The sequence below is a fragment of the Polypterus senegalus genome, chromosome 13 (genome assembly GCF_016835505.1).
Source record: "Polypterus senegalus isolate Bchr_013 chromosome 13, ASM1683550v1, whole genome shotgun sequence".
NCBI lineage: Eukaryota > Metazoa > Chordata > Cladistia > Polypteriformes > Polypteridae > Polypterus > Polypterus senegalus.
Window position 1 is genome coordinate 143,179,912 of NC_053166.1, and position 13,179 is coordinate 143,193,090.

At 38.9% G+C, this 13,179-nt stretch overlaps 1 protein-coding gene across 3 annotated transcripts in view; it reads left to right on the forward strand.

Moving 5' to 3' along the window:
* Nucleotides 1-13,179, forward strand: part of mmd2a (monocyte to macrophage differentiation-associated 2a) — an 85,601-nt gene that overhangs the window by 34,065 nt on the left and 38,357 nt on the right. Inside the window, exon 1 of one of the 3 annotated variants that reach the window (XM_039775984.1) lies at nt 8,809-9,169. The exons of the other annotated variants lie outside the window; for them this stretch is intronic. Coding sequence (XP_039631918.1) covers nt 9,141-9,169 — 29 coding nt within the window. The 5' untranslated portion in view covers nt 8,809-9,140. Of the gene's footprint in view, nt 1-8,808; nt 9,170-13,179 lie in introns of those variants that run through there. 3 annotated transcript variants of the gene reach the window in all.

Genomic DNA, 13,179 nt, shown 5'->3' on the forward strand with positions numbered 1-13,179 from the left:
AGAGTAGCAGATGTTGGTGCTGCTGCCTCATGGATTCATCGTCCTCAGTAGGCCCGCTCTGTCTGTGTCAGCATGCACTCTTCATCCAGGCCCAGGCACTAATCTCGCAGTGCCAGATGTGGTTCTTGAATGAGAATACACATCTGGGGACAACTTGCTAAACAGTTTCTAATGAATATCGCTGCCGTAAAGGCTCCACCCACTGGGTTTCTTCCTAAAAGCCCAACCCCAGTTAGCTCCAGTCCATACACTTTAGACGCAGGGGGTTACACTGTTCTATTTCTACTCACGTACTAGACAAATATGCAGAATAACTGGGGACAGACAGAGGGAGACAAAAAGAAATTAAAGAAAAGACTTGACAATGAAAGAAAATGGAAAGGTGAGGCATAGTGGTTAAGGCTTTAGGCCTCAAACCCTGAGGTAGTGGGTTAAAATCTCGGTATTGGCACTGTTTGACCATGAGCAAGTCGCTTGACATGCCTGTGCTCCAATTGGAAAACCAAAAGAAATGTACCCTATTGTATCATAAATGGCGTAAGTCGCCTTGGGTAAAGGTGTCAGTCAAATGAGTAAATGTAAGGTAAAATTGCTATTATCAGTTCAAGAGCTCAGTACCTGAAGATTAATTTCTATATCTTAAAAAAGCATTATGGTCTACATAAAGTATATGTGTTAAAATGCTGCGACTATATTCAGGTATTGCATGTTTGACATTTCCAGTGCAACAGTAATGTTAACTTCCTTTAGTTATTCGTGTCGACGTGCAGTGAAATGTTGGCTGCTGTGCAGCCTCGTCCCTGGAGTGGTGTCAGTGTCTAAGCATTTCACTGAATATTGTACTGTATTATAATCTGTATGTAACAAATAAAATTTGATTCAATTTGTTAGGCACCTTTACTGTTTCAGGGGTACTGATGACTGAAAATGACATCTCCTGTGGGTTTTCCTTAACAGCTCACTTATCGGCAGTTCTTTTCACCTTCTTTTAACTCAGAGTGACTACACACCCTTTATTCTGCCCATTTATCCAAATCCTTAAGCCACTTATCCAGGGCTGAGTTACAGGGCAGCTGGAGCCTATCCTAGCAAACATAAGGCACAATCCTAGACAGGGAGCCAGTCACACAGTTCATCTTTTCATGGTTGTAGCAGCCATTTCTTTTAATTTCATTTTGACTGCGTCAGTATCATCATAACCAAGAGCAACAGATCCAACATACAGCTGGCTGGAGAGCATCATTCACTTTTATCACTAGCCCAGTGATGGCTTTGAATGACAAAAGAATAATCTAGTTTTACAGTTTTTTTTTCTTTTGCAAGAGGCTAACCTTTCTCCACACACACATCACATGTTTACATTTTTAGTAGAGGTCTTTTTATGAAACATTTCAGCCATAGCAGATTTATCTGTTATGAGCAGAGGCCTGCTGTCTGTGGGAGCAGGTTGAAAACACACACCGTTACTTCTTACTTTTTAAATCACCGCTCCTACTCTGAGATCCACCTTCATGGGGAGTTGATTGGTGTAGAAAAGTGCTTTCCAAATTCGGTCCTGGGGTCTCACTGTGGCTGCAGGTTTTTGTTCCAGCCAGATTCCTAATCAGTGACAACACTTGATAACACTGATCCCATTTAATTAGCTGATATTTTTCATTCAGAAAAACACAGCAACATGATTTTTACATTAATAAGACATTTAGAAATATTTCTATTTTTGCTCTTTTGTTGATTTCATTATATTTTGCCCTTCCTCTGTGCAGTTTTCCCTCTTTGTTGTACCTTATTAATGACAATTAAAAATGAGCAGTGCATACACCTAGGTCAGGGGTCCTCAATCACGGTCCTGGAGAGCCGCAGTGGCTGCAGGTTTTTGCTCCAACCCAGTTGCTTAATAAAAAGCACTTATTGCTAAAGTAACACTTCTGCTTCACTTTAGTGATTTTGAGCCATTATTGCTTAATTTTTGTCTTAAACAGCTATTTTAATTGCTCCTTATTATCAATAACATATGAAATGACAAGAGAGAGTAGCATTTCTCCATTTAGCTTATTTACATTTACACCTGTGTGTATTTATCTGCACTATTGGGTTTAATTAAATACTTGGAAGAAAAATGAAGAGAAAAAAGTGAAGGACTGAGAATTACTCGTCCATTTTAGCCTTCAAATCATTTGCATGATAGAAAGGGAAAGAAAATCTAGGATATGAGAATGACCTGACATAGCAGAGTTAATTTAATTTCATAGCTTATTAGTGCTTTATTGACAAGAATTGCTTTCTAATTAAGCAACCAGGTCAGAACAAAAACCTGCAGCCACTGCGGCTCTCCAGGACTGGGATTGAGGACCCCTGACCTAGGGTAAACAACACTGGATAATCAAAGGCTGCGACTACTTTAGCATCAGACCCACTAATTAGTAAATAATGGATTCATTAAACAATTAGAACACCTGGAAAAGCAGAATGAAAATGAAGATGAAAATATTGTTAAAAAGAAAAAAATTACATTATTCCCATATAACTGCTTTGTACATTTTTTTTTTTTTTACCAATCTTAGTTTTCTAATTTCTATATATTGTTCCTAGTACTAGGGCGTTGTACCGTGTTAGCCATTATGAATGTAGAGAAAAGCCAAGCAAAATAACACCTTTTATTGGCTAGCTAAAAAGATTACAATATGCAAGCTTTCGAGGCAACTCAGGCCCCTTCTTCAGGCAAGATGTACTCAGGGTTAGGGTTAAGGTTATATCTTGCCTGAAGAAGGGGCCTGAGTTGCCTCGAAAGTTTGCATATTGTAATCTTTTTAGCTAGCCAATAAAAGGTGTTATTTTGCTTGGCTTTTCTCTATATTGTTCCTAAAACACAGAACCTGGGAGATAACAGCTCACTTAATTAACCCAGGAGTCCAATTAAAAAAAGAAACTGGTTGGAACAAAAACCTGCAGCCACAGTGGGTCCCCAGGACCGAGATTGGGAAGCAGTGGTTTAGAAATTTCAAACTGAGTCAACCATCTAATTGATTGTACCCACTTTGACGGACAATTCACTCACGGTCATCTCCAGATGTATGTATTAAATGTCTGGCTCCTTGCCAATCCCGAAATTGTATCAGGCCAAGTTACAGTTCTAAACTGGCCAAATGGTGGCATGTGGGCATGCTGTGCCTTGACCCTGATGCTGCTGGGATAAGAACCATTACTCCTGGACCTTGAATTGGATTGAGTTAAGAATTTTAAGTTACGCTATATTATATTATTCTTATACATTCAGTACTATATGGTATTGTACATACTGGCAGGAGAGATTATTATGGTCATCAACATTGGTAGACAAAAATAAGATATTTTGCATGTTTCAATTACAATATTTAATAAAAAGCTTAAAACAAGGTTGATATGTTTGCATACCTTGCAGTTACGGAGACTCTTGATTCAACACCTAGCCCTGTCAGGTCTGTGATGGTGACTTAAAATTAGTCCAGTTAGTTTTTATACTGTACATACATGAAGCTGTATATACAGACATGTGAAAAAGTAAGTATAGCCCATGAAATGCTTTTCATGTTAAAATGAAATATGTTTTTTAACATGTCTTGTCGACCGAGATAAATGCATGAGTGCAAATTAAATGTTGGGATGGCAACCGAACCACCCCATTTATTGAAATAATAATGTTGAACAAAATGACAGGTACGTGATCGCGCCATAAAGAACTAAAAAGGTAGAATTAGCCATTGCCTGGAGTAAACAGGCCCTAAAGATTGGTCAGAGCTCCTTCTGGTGGGTTGCTCATCTACTGTATTCCTTCCAGGGGTGCCCTGCTCTTAAAGCTCAACGACCAGAAGGGGCGGGGTCAGTTTATCTCATTGGGCATCATCTTCTACCCTGTATATGTTAGTGTGGTTCACAAATCAGTGCAAGCAGTTCATATTTGTATAATCTTTTCTCCAAAAGTCTTATTTTGTCGATTTGGGATAGCTTGCTTACCTATGAAATATCATCCTGATTGTGAAGCATTTAGAGGTTGCTCCATTTTGACCATTTGTATTGTTACTACATACATACTCTTGCACGGGGTTCTTAACTGGCTCAGTGATTAATGAACAATAAAAAAACAATGAAGCAAAATATTCTAGTACTAAGGTGGAGTTTTCAGAACATTCTTGCATTAAGTAGGAGTTTCAAGAGCATTCTATTAGGAATTAGGAGTTTCTATTTTAGCCTTTTTTGAATCTCAGCAGAAACAAACAAAAAACTAATTCCAAGCCTGCAGTGGCCCCTGTCACACATTCCTTGATGTCTTAATCTGGCAAAAAATCTGAACAGCTAGACGTTGGAGGGTCTGGTAACAGAAAGAACAACATTCTTCTTTGATGTCCTTATGGAAAAAGACAAAGACAGGTCTTAGTCGTTCCTCAAGAAACCACCAGAACAATGGGCAGATGATCCAATCTTCAATGAATTTTGTGAACTGTCGGCACACATAGCGATAATGAATGATGCAGCTGAAAGATAAATATGTCTCATTGAATAGTACTGACAAAGGATGAGGAACAGAAACAGTTTATTCTTCGACTGGTCACAAACCATTGCAAGCATTAACTTTATTAAAGACAGCACTAATATTGTAAACCTACAATTGTGGAACAGTTGTCTGCTCTTTAGTTTGAGTGACATAAAATGTGCCAAATGGAGTCTTCAAAATTTTGCTTATTTTTATTTTGTTTTCAGAGTTTATGTGATTGTTATAAGTTTGATAAAGAATAAAACTAGCCCTGTGGAGAACTTGAATCTGGTAGTTTTTTTGTTCAGGACCACCATAATATGCAGTTTAAGTGTACAGTATATATATCACCCCGACACAATACCACACAAGTGTAAGCACACACATTTTTATTTTCTCCCTTTTTACTGCACACATAGCACAATCCACAGCAATCACTGTCCTTTCTCTCTTTCTTTCTTTTTTCTGTATTCTTCTGCTACCTTCACTCCTCTCCTTACAAGCTCTGTCCTCTACCTCCCGACTCCGGCTCCCTGAATGGAGTGAGGCGGCCTCTTTTATACCACACCCGGAAGTGCTCCAGGTGCTCTTCAACTGGCTTCCGGCAGCACTCCTGGTTGAGGCAGATGTACTGCATGGGCACCCGGAAATACTCCCGGTGCCACCGGACCTTCTTCTGGCAGCACTTCTGAACATGGCGGAAGTGCTGTCATCCAGGGCTCCTCAAGCGTCCTGGCACCCCCTGGCGGTGACCACGGGCCCCAGCAGGGCTAAGCTTCCAAGCTCCAAGCCTGTGGTCCCGATGTCAAATTTCCTGATATTTCATGGAATCCATGTACTCTAACAATGTTTCCAGGGCCTTTGGAGGAAAAACAGCCCCACAACATCATTGAATTTCACAGCTGGGAAAAGGTTCTTTTCATTATAGTCATTCATCTTTTTACACCAAACCCACTCTGCATGTTTATTGACAAAAAGTTCAACTTTTGTTTCATCAGACTATAGAACATGGTTCCAGTCAAAGTTGTAGTAACGTTTTACAAACTCCAGGCACTTACATTTGTTGGTAACTGACAGAAAAGGATTCTTTTTTTCATATGTTGGTGGTTCTGGGAACTTGATAAGTGCAGGATTTTACTTTTTCTTGCTATTCCCCAACAGTGATCCTTGGAGTAATTATGGACTCTCTTATCATCCTTCTCACTGTACATGGGGGTAAAATAAACTTGGGTCCTCTTCCAGACAAGCTTGTCACAATTCCAGTGGATGACCACTATTTTTTATTATTTTCTAACTGTAGAAATGGGCATTTTCAGGCAAGTCGCTATTTTTTTTATAACCATTCCCTAAGTTATGAAGGGAAACACACTTCTCCCTTGCCATAATGATGGTTGGCTGAGGAAATTTGGTTCTGTTTCTCCTCATATTTGTATCCCAGTTAATCAGGAAGTCATTGATTTCAGCAGGAAAGTTCCTATACACTCCAATCAACTTCACAATGTCCAATTTAAATGGGAAACATGTTTCAGTTACATTGCTTCACATTAATTTCCAAGAGTGCCAACAATTGGTCACATGTGTTTTTGTTAAAAATATTTATTCTTAATGGTTCTTCAGCAAACAGTGATTTGGTTCTAACCCTTCTTACTAATTTTTATAAAGGGTGCCAATAATAGTGGAAGGCACTATATATGCATGTATGTATAAAAGAAAATTTTGTGGTGAGATGAGACTATTGCCAAGTGATTTTTTCAAGTACTGCCCTCATCTCAGCCATTTCTGGTTAACATCCTATGCCTACGGTCCTCTCACCTCTCATTCGTGTAAATGCTTTTGTCAGACACAGTTTCTGCGCTCTTATAAATGATTATGTTTTCCTCACTTTAAATTCCCAATAAAAGAAGACTTATTATGTCCAAATCTTATTGAATTATTTCATTCCAAAGGATTATCAACAGAAGAAATGAGTACACGGGCAACCTAGTACCAAGAAACGATGAAGTCAAACAGATTAACGTGAAAATTGTCGATCGGTTACATGGCAAATTGGTTAAATGTGTATCAACGGACTATGTTGAAACAGTAGGTGGTGATCGTGCGGAAGATGAAAACATCAGCTTACAATATCCCGTAGAATATCTACAAATGTCAACACCGTCCAGTCTTCCACCGGCCAAATTACTGTTGAAAGAAGGATGTATCGTAATGTTATTGCATAATTTATGTATGAGTGATGAGCTATGAAATAGGACAAGATTAGTTATATTCAAAATTGGTCAAACAATTCTGACATGTAAAATTTTAACAGGTGACAAGAAAGGTCATATACACCAAAGGAGATCTTCATATGCCATTTGTATTAAAACGTTTACAGTTTCCCATTAGAATACCTTTTCCTATGACAATTAACAAATTACAGGGACAAACATTTGAAAAATTTGGTGTATTTATTAGAGAGAAAGAAATGATATTTATTCATGGGCAATTATATTTTGCATTGTTACGATGCAACTCCAAACATGGTATCAAAATTCAATGCGATACTGACAAAAAGTTAATTCCAAATATTGTTTTTACTGAAGTTTTACAGTTAAAGTGTAATGTTAAGATTATTTGCATGTTAATTTCATCGCCAAACAGAACGAAAATGCATAGCACAACAAATACCTGTAATGCAGCATGAAACATAATTTTCTTTCATTATGTTTTACTATTTTTTACTGGTTAATTACTTACTGTAATGTAAAATAGTTAGTTCTATTATGCATATGTAACAATTCCCATGAAAATAACAATCTGTTTAAATTGTACATCCACTCAGGGGTTGGCGAGCGGTATATAGGGCGGCACGGTGGCGTAGTGGGTAGCACTGCTGCCTCGCAGTTAGGAGACCCGGGTTTGCTTCCCGGGTCCACCCTGCATGGAGTTTGCATGTTCTCGCCATGTCTGCATGAGTTTCCTCCAGGCACTCTGGTTTCCTCCCACAGTCCAAAGGTATGCAGGTTAGGTGCATTGGCGATCCTAAATTGTCCCTAGTGTGTGCTTGGTGTGTGTGTGTGTGTGTGTGTGCGCCCTGTGGTGGGCCGGTGCCCTGCCCGGGGTTTGTTTCCTGCCTTGCTACCTGTGTTGGCTGGGATTGGCTCCAGCAGACCCCTGTGACCCTAAAGTTAGGATTTAGTGGGTTGGATAATGGATGGATATATATATATATATATATATATATATATATATATATATATATATATATATATATATATATATATATATATATATATATATATAAAATGGCAAATGGTTTGAACCTGGGATCCCTTCCTCCTAATTGCATACCTTATTAGGACTCACAGTAAGTAGCAAGTAGGATTGATGAGTGAGGCTTGGTGAAGATGGTTACATGGCTGCACATCTCAGTATCTTTTGTTAAAGGTGTGTTGAAAAGGGAAGCATACCTTGGGAAGACAAAGGTTATCAGCTCGAAGACAGCTGAGTTCACATACAGTAGGTTATTTTCAAATGTATCTGGTGGGAAATATACAAGATACTGTGACATAACATTCTCAGGCCTGTCTAACCAGGTTCACGGTTTTTGGAGTGCGAGTGTATTCCAACAACTCTAGGCACAAGGCAGAACCTAAGCTTGGAGTGGGTGCAGGTTCATCAGAGGGCATGCTCATGCACACACCCACGTGGGCCCAATTTAAAATCGCTGATTAATTTAGCATACGTGCTGTTAGCATTTTGGAGAAAAAGTAGCGCACTTAGTGAAAACCCATGCACACATGCTGAGAAAGTGCAAACTCCACTCAGTCAGTGACCATATCTTTTTTTGGGGGGAAAAGGCAGAGGGTTTCTCAACTTGGCAGATTTAAAACAAAAAAGAGAAGTTTCTTTAAAACGAAACAGAATAGTTAAAATAAGAAACTCTGAAATGGCTGTGTGACACAATACATTTCTGCTAATCATTGCTAAACCTCTGTAAAATGAGGGTTAATGTTATAGTCGGTGACAACTCAAAAGAAAGCGTATATCTACAGATGGTGGCAGGGGTTGGCAGCACTAGGCAGGAGAATTTTTGGAGGCTTCCTTTAGACACACATATGCTAATAAAATCCAAACTCCCGCCCCCACCATGCTGTTTGGAGGCCCTAAGCATTCGTTTGGTCTGCTTATGCCCAGCTCTGGCTCTGAAAGAAGGTTTCATAACAGACCTTTCTAACTAGAGCTCTTTTATATAAGACAGAGCTGAACTGGTACAAAAGGCTGGATGGACATTTTTTCATGTTGCTGCATTCATTATTATTATAAACATGCTTGGAAGACAACAACCCGCAGGTAAATTGTACCTTGATGGAATATTATGTGTTTCCTGTTTTACTTAATAAAAGAAGGGCTTTTAATATTGATGAAAATTAGACTAATCTCAGTGAATTCTTTTTCTAAGAGAATTCTCAAAGCTTGTTGCTATGACTACAATGACATCACTTCAGGAGGCTCTGAATAAATATAAAAAAACCTGACTGGTTTCATGCGGGATTGGGTGATGGTTTCTAGCAGTTGCTAAGCAACCCTAAAAAAAAGAAGAAAAAAAAACAATGAAAAACCAGTACGATTTGGAGGCAGGATATGGGCTGAAATGGCAGCACAAGAAACACTTCCAAAAAGGTAACATTTACAAAAGGAGACTCCTCTTCTATATGGGGAAGGTTTTTGTTTAAATATGGATATGGCATGTGTATTAGGAACAGATATATAGAGATCACTATAATCCGTGAAAGTAAAGAACACATGAAAAAAATATGTGTATAGTGTATAGTCCTGTCATTTGAACTCTACGATCAATTATCTTTAATTCTGTGAGCTACCTTTACTGTGGAGAAGTTTACTGTAACTGAAATGTGCTTTTCAGGTATGAAGATTTCTTATTAAAGCATTCATTAAGTTGCTTACCAAGCACAGAATTTGTTTGCTGCTGTTATACAAATACGAGAATAACTGTGTTAATACCATACTGCATTTTCTTCTCAACTAGTGAATTATAATAATAATATACATTCTCAAACCATCCATCCATCCATTATCCAACCCGCTATATCCTAACTACAGGGTCACGGGGGTCTGCTGGAGCCAATCCCAGCCAGCACAGGGCGCAAGGCAGGAAACCAATCCTGGGCAGGGCACCAGCCCACCACAGATTCTCAAACCAATTTAATCCAATAGAGGGTTAACAATAATAATAATAATATTAGGTAGAAAAACCCAAGATTCTCAAGACCGAGAGCATACACATGTGGAACACAAAGGATTGTGTGATTCCGCTTGTAGTCAGAGCACTTGGAACTGCTAGACTAGGTCTCCAAAAATACCTCAAAAACCTGCCAGGTGAAGCAAGTGCCGCCCAGGGGCAGATGATCGCCCTCTTTGGCTTGATCCACATACTTTGTAAAGTCCTGACCACTGGAAAATAAAACTTAAGGAACTAAGAATTCTCAGTAAAAAGCAACCTGCACAAACTGAGAGGAAAAAACTATATAAGATAATGCTAATAATAAATGACACTTTCAAATAGAAACAATAGAAAATAATTAATAAATTCTCAGAGTTTTAGTAAAATGAATGACTGACTGACCCCACAGCAGCTTTTTGATTTGTATATAATTTTATTATTATTATATCTATCAATGCAATTTGTGACCTGCTCATTCAGTTGAGGGTCTTTGATGCAGGTGCCTATCCTGACAGCAGGGGTAAACTCTGGATGGTGTGTCTGTCCATCTCCGGGCAAACATTATCATGATTATCCATTTATCCACTTCCTAAACTCGCCATACTGAGCAGGGTCGCAGGGAAGCTGGAGCCTATCCCAGCAAGCGTCGGCTGCAAGGTAAGATCGTCAGCCCATCACTATTTTATTTTTATAACATTCCCAAGTCAGCTTCATGTAGTTCTGGGTCATGCGGGCTAGTGACTATTCTGAACTACAGATTGCAAGAGAGGAACCAGCCATGCAGGGTCGATTTTCACTCCGACATGCGCCATAATTTGGCCGATTTATAATCAGCAGCTTACCCAGCACATATATCTTCGAGATGTCAGCAGAAAACTGGAATATCTCAAGGCAAACGTGCTGACATGAGTAACCTGTGCAGACTCCACGCAGACAATAACTGGGCATTTGAGCCCTGCATGCTGGATTTGCGAGACACCGGCAGTTACATTCATCACTGAGTTCAGTTATTATTATTACTGTACTGTTAAAAGTGTATCCTCAATTTCAACAACGGGATCACTGTTTGTGTACTTTTAGCAAGCAAACTATTTCACTATCACAGCTTAACATTTTACGTTATGCAGAATGTTGTCATTTTGTCTTTTGAGATTTTTGGTTAACAGTAATGTTCAAATTCAGAATTTACCTATAAATGGTGGTACAGGTCTTCAGTTTGTAGCACTGCTTCCTGGGTTTATGTTTATGTTAGGTAGATTGCCCAGAGGGGACTGGACGGTCTCATGGGCTGGAATCCCTACAGATTTTATTTTTTTCTCCAGCCGTCTGGAATTTTTTTTTTGTTTTTTTGTGTCCACCCTGGCCATCGGACCTTACTCTTATTCTATGTTAATTAATGTTGACTTATTTTATTTTCTTACTTCTTCTATTCTTTATTAAGTAAAGCACTTTGAGCTACATTTTCTGTATGAAAATATGCTATATAAATAAATGTTGTTGTTGTTGTTTATAATAATTTCTGTCTTGAAATGGGAGTTTATACATTCTCTGACTGTGTTAACTTTTTTATGGGTACTATGATTTTCCTTTTACCTTCCCAAAGATATGTGAGTTAACTTCTGACTCAGTGTCACATTATAAGTAACTCTTAGCGTTTACATGCCACATCCTGTGTTGGTTCCTGTTTTGCATTGGGAGCTGCTGGAATAGGCTGTAGACCCCGCAACTCAGAGATGGATTAAATAAGCTTAATGTGCATTACGGGTAAATTAATGGAAGCAATAATTAAGGAAAAGATCGAGCAGCACATGTCTTGAACAGGTGTATTAAAATACTCAACACTGGTTCAGATGAGGAAGGTCATGTTTCACTAATATGCTGGAATTCTATGAGGAGGCAAAAAAGGATATAATCAGAGAAGTTTATATGAAATGATTTATCTTGCTTTTTTTTGTTGTTTTTTTTTTAATTTTATTAATTTTATTGTAATCATTCCATACAAATAGATCAATTTTTACGATGAAAACAAATTAACCCCCACCCCTAAGAAAGAGAGCATGGCCAATGGAGTAAAACTTAAAGCTTGTAAACATACTGTCACAAAAGCCACGATGAGACAAAGCCACCCGTATAATTTGGTTTCCTGGCTGCAAAGCGTTCTTTACAAATGATGCACTGCTGTGCACAAAACCGAGTCCAATACAGAACTGAGGGCATAGGGAAAAGGAGGAGGTTTTTAAAGGGGAAGACGGGAAGTGAGATCATAGGGGTCGGGCTCATTGAGGTCTTCAGCCATTGGTTCGAGCCCGGACGTGACATCACAGGGGCCGGAGCCGGCAAGGTCTCCTTCGATAGGCTCGGTCCCGGAAGTGACGTCAGGAGAGCCAGGCGGAATCCCCCAGGATTAGACTGCAGGCAAGGAAGAAAAAGAGTCAGTGCACTCTGCCATGTCCTGGTATGTCTCAGAACTGTCCTAACCCGAGCCCTTTAGCTGCCTCTCATGCGCATGTGTGTGACAATACCTAAACTGATTAGTTTAAAATGGCAATAGAGATGAATGGAGAAGAAAAAGAAATGCGGAAGGAATTGCTTCCTCGATGCTTTAAGAGCTTATTCTAAAATATTATTGATTAGATCCTGCCAGGTTTTGAAAAAATTCTGTACAATCCTCTAACTGGGAATTTGATTTTTTCCAATTTTAAATAGTATAACACATTGGTTTCCCACTAAATTAAAAGAGGAGAGTTAGGATTCTTCCAGTTTAGCAAAATAAGTGCGTGCCAAAAGTGTAGTGAATGCAATCACAGTTTGTTTGTGGTTCTCCACTTTAAGCCCATCTGGAAGAACTCCAAACACAGCTGTTAATGGGTTAGGAGGGATTGTGAGTCCAAGGCTATTAAAAATTTGGGTCCAAAATGATATTAATTTGGTGCAGGCCCAAAATATGTGACCCAGTGAGGCTGGGCCTTGATTGCAGCGTTCGCAGGTTGGCTCTTGCCCTGGGAACATTTTGGGCTGTTTTAAGCGAGACAGATGTGCTCGATATATAATTTTGAGTTGAATAATTGTATGCTTTGCGCATATGGATCTCGAGTGAAGTCTCTGCATTACTACCTTCCACTCCTTCTCTGATATATTGATTAAGAGATCTTTTTCCCATTGTCCTCTTGGATCTTTGAAAGGGAGGTACTGTAAAATAATTTTATATATTGCAGAGATGGTATCTAAGTCCTCGAAATTGAGCAATATTTTTTCCAGCATGGATGAGGGTGCAAGATGAGGAAAATCGGGCAGGTTCTGTTTAACAAAGTTCCTAATTTGAAGATAGTGAAAGAAATGTGTAGCTGGAAAGTTAAATTTGGATTGCAATTGTTCATAGGATGCAAAGATGTTGGCTATATAAAGATCTCTAAGCAATTTAATCCCAAATCTTTTCCAGATATTAAAA